Here is a 9,048-nt window from a genome sequence, read left to right on the forward strand (position 1 = left end):
ATATATATGCACAGCTGCAGCTTACGCTCTCGCCACCCCTTTTCCTTTTCAACCACGGAAATCTTGCCATCTGCCATCGTCGCTCCCCTTACACCTCCCTCACCCATCGAGTGCCCTGATCGTGCATTACCTAGAAATTAACCTAGACATTAACGGGAGTCTTGTGCATTACTTGACATACAAGACTTTGGCATGTTGATCGAGTTGTTTACCTTGCTTGTACTCAAAATTGGCAGCACCCAAATGAGCTTGGGAAGCAAGTGGAGACCGCATCAGTATTAGACAGTGCAAGACTAATGGCTTTGCCAGCAGCTCCCAACCAATCCATGCGTACTTTAGAGGTCAATGAGGCAAAAGCAACATACGATATGTAATTGCAACACGAAGGCCATTCGTTACGGTAATCCTATTCCCAACCGTTTGGCAAACCCTGCTTTGATTCTCTATTTCTTGGTAGATTGCATAGCCTTAGAGATTTCTGGCCGCAGAGATTCTTGCAGTTCTACACAGACATACCCCTTACCTACAAAGCTTAAAATTTGAGATACAAATTTAGAGAAATATAGTGTAAAAGCAAGATCTCCAAAAAGATCTTGAGCACAAGGCTAAATTGAAAGAAGAGGAGCAACACATAAGCAACAGTGACGACATAAGCAACAGTGACGATACACATGATTAGAGAAGTGAATACCGCGGTTGAGATACAACAAAAGTCAATGAAGTGATGATGATGGAGATTGTAGTAGACATGATTACAATAGTAATGAATTGTAGTGAAAGAACTCACGATGATATTGCCAGCCTGACTGTTGAAAAACAACATTACCCTTAGCACTACCTTGGTCGATATGTATGACAAATGTGGTAGGGCCAAGAAGCTTTGAGTTGTTTTCAAAAGGTGCAAAGTGAGCAATCACCACCTATGCTTGCATCTTGAAGACATGTGGCAATGGAAGATGTTGAGATGAGAAAAAGAACTCACGATGATATAGTTTGTCAAGGAGATCCTAGCTCTTCAAAAGGGCATCAATCTAAGGGAACTTGAGCTGTAGAATTTCATCATGAGTCATGGATCTTGGCACAAAATAATCTCTCATGGTTACGTGATTGAACCATGCTCCTCATGAAGTTGTGTCACACTACAGGCAGACTCATTACGCCATGATAGTATTACAGACATCTCCGTAATCTTTCGTGATGTTTCAATTCCATGATATCATTATCATGCAGAGCTCTCGGTACTGCAAAACTCCTCGCTTATCTTCGTGAGGCTCTGATACCATGTTGAACCACCACGCACAAGAGAGAGGAGAGAGGGACGACACCACATTTGCAAACCGTAAAGGTGTGTTAAGTGGTCACACGAGATGAGTTTATATAGAGGGGAGCAGGGGGCTATATATAGAGATACGATATATAGCACAACATGCACTCCAACCCTTACTCCCTACTTGAAACATCTTCCAAAACATTAAAGGTGCCCTCGTTGAGTCACTTTATCCCAATCCACTCGTGATAAGTCCTCCTATGGTACACTCTACACTGTCTTATGACCAAACTCCAAAATAAACTAAGTAAAAAATGCACCAAACTTTAGAGGAAGCTTAGCCACCCTAAGTAAGCTAACCAAGCCACCATTTCCGTACTTGAGAAATTCTAAACTAACCTCATGAGACGCTTCATGTGGAACCACATTGGATATACTCAATCCACTCTTGACCACTTATTTGCCTTGTAAAAAGCCCCCAATGTATGGACTGTTACTGGTATGATCTGCTTGGATCTTGGTGCACCCATGGCTCGTTATGAGCATAGGCTATATGTATTTTTGTTATGCAGGGATAGGGCCATGCAGGGATAGGGCGATGACGAGCTAGGGTTGCAACGGCTCAAGCCATATTCTCTCTCTCTCTCTCTCTCTCTCTCTCTCTCTCTCTCTCTCTCTCTCTCTCTCTCTCTCTCTCTCAGCATGCAGATAGCTTGCGGTCATGTCGCAGAAGCAAAATGCAGTAACAGAAAAATTATGAGCTGCAATGCAAAGGTACATTCAGGTGGTGGTATGCAGTCTAGCGGAACATATCTCCTCAATACAATGTCGTTCGATGGTCGATGCGAACTTGCTCTGCGGCCATAAAGCTATTATACAATGCCATCGACTAACCTCAGGATTGTGGCAATCTTGCTCCTACCCTTGCTCTCATTAGCTGCCTTGTGGACAAAGCTGCAGTAGTACGTGTGCAAGGTGCCAAGTTGAGCAGCGTGTGAGCATTTGCAACCACCCATGTGCAATTCCCTTTCCCTGTTTCCACATATGCAAGTTGCCATGTGGTGCACCATGCAAGCCCTGTGGCCTCAAGAAACCATGCCTTAATTGTTGTGTGCATGAGCGTTATGCCCATACTTGTGAGAAACCTTGTGTCCCATGCTTACTGCCATGTCCTGGATGTGTGAACACTATTCTTGTAGTCTTCCTTGCAGTTCTATATGCACAAGGTCTCAATGTGACACACCTTGTGGCAAAGCTCTAAAATGTGGTCATCCTTGTATTGGGATGTGTGGTGAGCCGTGCCCCGCGAAGTGTCGGATATGTGACCCAAACACTCCTGAGATGTTCACAAGCCAATAAATTGGGAAACTACCATCCTATACCCTCTTTGTGCAGCTTGTAGATTGCGGCCACATTTGCATGGTGAGAAAGCTTGACAGCTACATTGATGGACCTAAACTGCAGAAGAATTCGTAGGTGTTTTATGGCTTTGAGATGACTAACAAACTTTGCATTTAATGAGTGCAGGCAACGGAGTGTGACAATGCTATTGCATACATGATATCTTCCTCCAGTGTCTGCATGGTGTAATTCCCATTTTGTATCTGTACTTCTGTGGTCAAAAAATTACAGTTGATATTCATCTCATTTTGAATGTTTGGATATCAATCTGGCATGTCTTGGAATTATCCAATTCGCTAAAGTATGGTGATTGATCACACTTGAGAGAGAGAGAGAGAGAGAGAGAGAGAGAGAGAGAGAGAGAGATTGGCTTTACATTGGGGGTCACAAGAAAGGAAAGGAGGAATTGAAGCATCATGAATCGATAACCATATCGCCTTGTTGATGTAACTTGATGTATGCCAGCTCATTAGAAGAGCCTTTAAATAGGGTTGATTACATGAAAAGTTATTGAGTTTTGATGTAACATAGCCAAAGCCTAGAGGTTCATTTTTTCTGCATGCTTCCAATTCTTGATAAAGTATTAACATTTGCAATTTAGAGAGAGAGAGAGAGAGAGAGAGAGAGAGAGAGAGAGAGAGAGAGAGAGAGAGAGAGCCCGGCATAGGATGCTTCTCCCGCTGTTTTTGCATCCCTCGACGTAGGAAAAGATGTGTACCTTTCTGTGTCTTCACCTCATACCTTCCTCAATCTTCTCTTGTGCTTCATATGCCAAGCATCACACACACAAGATATCGGCACTTAGCTTCATCGTAGACACCTTCAATACAAGTTGATTGATGTCTCCTGCTTCAATGAACTAGACCACAACAGAAAGGCATGAGCTCCACATTGTGAGGTTACTTCCATTCTTAGCTCTCTCATCATGCTTTGATAAGCAATCATGAACAATCTCCCATTCTCACTACACCTTCACTTGATGTGAAACAACATAAATATATATATATATATATATATATATATATATATATATATAGGAAAATTTACCAAAATACTCCTTTAATTTGTGGAAATTCCCATAATACGCAAATTTCAAAATTTCCCGACATACCCTTGTGCGTTATTTTCTGATTTTTATTCCTTTTTGACAAATGAGATCCGTTTTTGAGTGCTTGCCATTGCTAGGGATGTAATTTGCCACAAATTACCTCCAAAAAAGGACAATTTATACCTAAAAATAATGAAGCAAATCATCTCCAAAGCCTACATAGTCAACTCAAATTCTAGATATGCATCTTGATTTGATAGACGATCATTGTTCTTATGAAAAGATACAATTTTTTATTTTTTATTGGAGAAATTTGATCTCACAACAAAGAGTATCTTCCTTGTAAAAAGCCCCCAATGTATGGACAAGCATCAAGTGTAGATGGAATTTATAAGCCTTAATATGGATATTTGACATTTAAAGTTTTCAATCTATTGCCTCTTGTAGTAGGGAATACATTCTCCCGTTGAACTAGATATATATGCAATGAGTTTCAAGGAGTGTAGCACCATTTGCAGTACTTGTATCACCTCTAAGCTACACTAATAAGTATTTTCATAATCGCACCATAAAAAAGTAAGAGATGGCACCACAATCTCTCCTTTGAAAGTAGACACAGTAAATAGGTCTTGCACAACTTTCCTTGGAAAAATCTCACCATACAATATACCTTCTAAAAAGACAAAAAAACTCTAAGATATGAGAAATGATATAGACAAGTGCCCAAACTTAGGTATTGATTTTTTCAAGGTCATGGAATATGAGAGTTATAATGCAGTCCAATGCTTCTTTGCAAAAATGAATTACGAGAAAAAATAAAAACATCACAAAATAGCTTAATAAAACATAGTATAAGTACCATAGTACATACATATATTAAAAGAATACGTATTATGATTAGTACTTAGTATAAAGTAATCACTATATTGCGATGTGGAAAGGCATGCTTAATAAGTGGGTTGGACTAGCTAGAATTTGTTACTTGTAACTAGTGACTACATAATTACTATATAGTAATTGCATTGAATTTAGGATTTGCTACTTCTTACTAGCAAGTAAACATAGTTACTATATAGTAATTGTGTGGAATTGGGTTTTACTACTTCCAACTAGCAACTCAACATAGTTGCTATATAGTAATTGCATTAGACCAAGGATTTACTACTTCTATGTAGCAACTCCACTTAGTACTATATAGGAAATCTAGAGGTACTTGAAAGTTTCTAGTTCCATCTAGCAATTATAGACCTATCATATAGTAACTTATGAATTTTCTAGTTCAATCTAGCAAAAAGCTCCTTACTTCCTACTTAGATCCAGGAAGTACATGGAACCCAAAACGAATTTCTATATGGTAACATGTCAAAAGCTCCTTGTGCTTCATAACCTTCCAATTTTGGCTTCCACCCTAGCAAAGACTGGGAGTACGTGTCTCAACTGAGCCCTAACCAGCTCAAGTGCATGATTCAGGAGCTAAAGGAGATTCCGAATGCCCATCGAGGGCGTTCCCAAGAATCCGTACGAGCATCTGTTTGGGGGGATGACCCGCTTCAGCAGCAGCTTCTTCCTCGAGCTCCTGCCATGAGTTCCGATACTTTGGGGATGTGGTGGTGGACAGAGACATGTATGCAAGGATAACTACACCTGCGAAAAGGAGCTGGCAAGCCGGTGCAACAGCAGATGCTCAAGTGCATTGCAACCTTCGCCATGCCGCTGCCTGCCGCCTTCTGGACTGCCTCAGGCATCGTCTGAATCCCCTCAAGCATTTGCTTCAAGCACCTGACCCTTCTTTCTCATCCCCAATCAGCAGCGACCCGACAGATATTTCTCATTGGGGATCTGAGGACGATGATGAGCAGGTTATTGATGAGGCACAAATCACCCCGCAGAAGTACTCTCAAAATATGGGGCTTTCCCCCTTTGAGCTCCTCATCCATATTATACAAGTTTCAGACCTTTCTACACAGATCGCAATTTGTGACTTGCTCCTCTCACAGCGAGCAGCGATACCCCTTATCGTTCCCAACATCCAGCCGCAGGCAGGCGCAGCTGGTGGAAAAAGTGGTGGCGTGCCATTGGTACATTACACGCATGTATTGCGCTTTGTGATGGTGAGCCTGGCTAATGAACAGAAGTTGTGCATTGCGCACGACACAATCCTTCCTCGAGTGGTGTTTATCTCTCATAGAAGTGTGCAGGACTCGCATGCTGCAATAGTTGCAAGTCGGGTCCTCAACTGTGAGTTCCTGAGCCAACATCTTCGCCAGAAGATGAATCAGCTAGCAGACAAGTTTATTGCGATGGAGGTGGGTGTTGACTTCATTCCTAGTCCGGCCATGAAATTGCCGGCGGCAGCCCAATTTGCAGGCAAACCCGAATCCGACTATTTCGCCTGTCTTTCCATTCATATTACCGGCAACTACAACGGGGTGATGAGCTTTGTGGGTGACATTGCTGATGTGATCGTCGTTGAGCTACATGAAGGCAACCCAGAATATGGTCAGCAATTAACATCTCCCATGCAGGCGGCTACTGTCCTGCGCTGGCAAGAAACAGGCACGAAACCAGGCTTTGATAAACAAAACAAAGTGGTATGGGGGCAGGAAACCTATCTCGTTCAAGGGATTGGGAAGTTTCTGCAGGCCTACGTTGTCAGCCGGGCGGCGAAGCGACTTCTGTACGTGAGTAGGGCAAGCATTTCAGAGGTCTGCAGTAGGCATTTCCTTCCTGGTCATGACCTGCAAAGCATGGAGGAGCCTCTGCAAAGGATGTTTGGCGAGTGTGAGTTCTCGGACATAAGGAAGCAGTTGATCCTACAAAGGAGTCTCATAGTGGAGGCAGACGCCTATTTTGGGGGTCTTCAGCTGCTGCACGATCGAGCTAAGAAGCATGAGAAGGACAAGGCATGCAAACAGGAGAGGGAAAGACGGTTGCAAGGATGTCATGAGAATGCCCTTGATGAAGCTCTTTTATCATGTGCTAAAGCAAGATTCTGCCATGGCGCGGAGGTTTGGGATAACATGGCTAGAAAGAGAACTCTCCGAGAAGATGTTCGCCATCCTTGAGGATGCTTCTGGGAGGGTTGAGTGCTTTTTTCAAGCCTTCAACAAAGATCGCAAGGACGAGCGTGCCAGGAAGAAGTACTATGAAGCAATGCAGAACTATGTAGAAATGAGTGTTGGATTGGAGAATCTGTGGAGAGAGTTGTGTCACATCTATGAGGCTGATCCCAACAATCAAAGGGGGCTTGCGAGGCTAGCAGCGCAACACCTCTGGATGGCTTTCCCCTTGAGATTCTTGACGGTGATGCAGGCATGTATTGCAAACTTTGGGTAGAGAGTGTGCTAGTCGAGCTGGAATCTATGACCAAGGGTAAAGAAGCAGCTGGGAGGTCAGCTCGTGTCCTTCTTTTGAGTGTATTGGGACTGCAGAGCAGTGGGAAGAGTACGATGCTGAACCTCATGTTCGGCACACAGCTGCGGACCAGTGCAGGAAAGTGTACCCGTGGCGTATACATTCAGCTAGTGCCATCTGAGCGACCACAGTACGATTACGTGATGCTGCTAGATACAGAAGGCCTCAGGTCCCCCGAGTTTTCTGGGGTTGAAGCGTCGGCAGTACGAGATAATCGGCTAGCCACCATTGGGCTCTTGCCAGCGGATGCATCCATGTTTATGGTCTGCAACGAGGATGATGGTGGACTCAAGGAAGTGCTGCCTATGGTGCTCTTGGCTTTCAAAGGCTCTGCCATTGCCGAGGAGTGTGGGCAAAGGATTAGAGCCAAGGTCGTCTTTATATACAGGAGTGTGGACGTTAATGATAAAAAGAAGCTCAAGGGGAGTACGCAAAAGCTGCATGAGCACTTAATAGGGGCCGCGGAGGAGGTGGCTCGAATGGGAGGGATTCTCAGCTCGTCTAGTGCTGTTATAAGTGATCAGGCCTTGCTCTCAGACTTTCGAGTAGGTGACCGTGACAAGGACAGTGATGTGAAGTTCTTGGGGAACTTGAAGAAAGGGAACAAGCCATCTACAGACACACCTGAATGGGAGTATGGGGAGAGTGTGGTCCAGCTGAGGGAGTATCTGCACTCAAGGGTCGCTACTGACAACAGTGGCTGGAAAGCTTCAAACTTCAAAGAATGCGCTGAGCGCCTCAGGCTGGTGTAGGACTGCATTTGTAGCGCTGACTTTGAGTTGAGTTTCGTAAGTAGAATACAGTACGCCTCTTACCTGGACCTTCAAGCAAGTCTGCAGACGCCGCGTGCAGCGGTTTCCAGCAAGTATCTGGAGGCTTTTAGAGCCTTGGAGAGGAAAATAACGCCGGAGGATGCAATCAACCCGTTGGAGCTGCAGTGCCACACAAATCTTAGGAATAGTGTGTTGGAAGCAGACCTAAGAGTTGTTGTGGACGATCAGACAGAGGCGGTGAACAAAATCCTCGATTTGAGAAAGAGCTATGCCCAATGGAAGCCAAAGGAGCTGGAGACCTGGAAGCTTTTCTGTGGGAGCACTGAAGACTGGTACAAGAGGAGGATTGAAGACTTAGTCAGCGGGATCTTAGGGTTTGATAAGGTTGTGGCCGAGTATCAGCAGCGAGTCAAGTCGAACCTTGTGGATGCGATTGAGACGGGCCAAACCTGGGATTCTTCAAGGCAGATCAGCGATAAAGAGAGGAAGAGAAAGTTTGAAGAGCTGTTCAAGGAGATCTTAGATGATGCAGAGAGAAAGCATCCACCAATATAGCTAACGAAGTCCGCATGAAAATCATGGATAGGTACACACTTCTTGGTGTGGCAAGGGTGATTGATATGCAGGGCGAGCCAGCTGCAGAATTGACAGAATACGGATGCGCACAAACGTCAGGTTAGTGCGTTTTATTCTTGGGCACGATTTAATGGGCGTGTTATATTACAGTATTGATTTATTTTCTACTCAACTCCTTATTTATTCAGCTCAAAGGCCCACATCCTTGGCTGCCAGCTACTTCCTACAAAGGGATTTGAAGGATTCGAACCCAGCATCTAGGCTGCACCGAAGCATGCCAGCAAGTCCTTATAGCGACCAATTAGGCCTGCCAGGAAATATCCCGAACCAACCCACCATGTGTGTTAGTTGCTCCCACTACTATATTTTTTATATTTAAAAAATGATCTCAGACAACACTTCCTGCTTCTTTCACGAGTGTGCCACTGTGCAGTAGAGAAGAGGTGGGGAATCTCCCTCACCCCCACTGTTCCGGGCCGGAATAGGCGAGGCGGAGGCCGAGCCTGCTCCGTGTTTCAGAACAATGGGGGTGAGGGAGATTCCCATCCGTCATGTTCAATCTTGCATTT

The 9,048-nt window shown here is 44.2% G+C and overlaps 1 protein-coding gene across 1 annotated transcript; it reads left to right on the top strand.

The window, feature by feature from the left end:
- Positions 1-7,030: 7,030 nt before the first annotated feature.
- Positions 7,031-8,799, top strand: LOC147417830 (uncharacterized). Its single transcript, XM_086507265.1, has 2 exons — positions 7,031-8,578; positions 8,668-8,799. The coding sequence occupies exon 1, from the start codon at positions 7,031-7,033 to the stop codon at positions 7,880-7,882; it is 852 nt and encodes a 283-aa protein (XP_086363391.1). The 3' UTR covers positions 7,883-8,578; positions 8,668-8,799.
- Positions 8,800-9,048: the final 249 nt, after the last annotated feature.

This window comes from Adiantum capillus-veneris, chromosome 30 (assembly GCF_014529385.1).
Source record: "Adiantum capillus-veneris isolate H3 chromosome 30, ASM1452938v2, whole genome shotgun sequence".
In the NCBI taxonomy this organism is placed as follows: Eukaryota; Viridiplantae; Streptophyta; class Polypodiopsida; order Polypodiales; family Pteridaceae; genus Adiantum; species Adiantum capillus-veneris.

Bases quoted from the DNA above. Each gene is read 5' to 3' on its own strand.
- LOC147417830 (XM_086507265.1), top strand. From the start codon at position 7,031: ATGTATTGCAAACTTTGGGTAGAGAGTGTGCTAGTCGAGCTGGAATCT.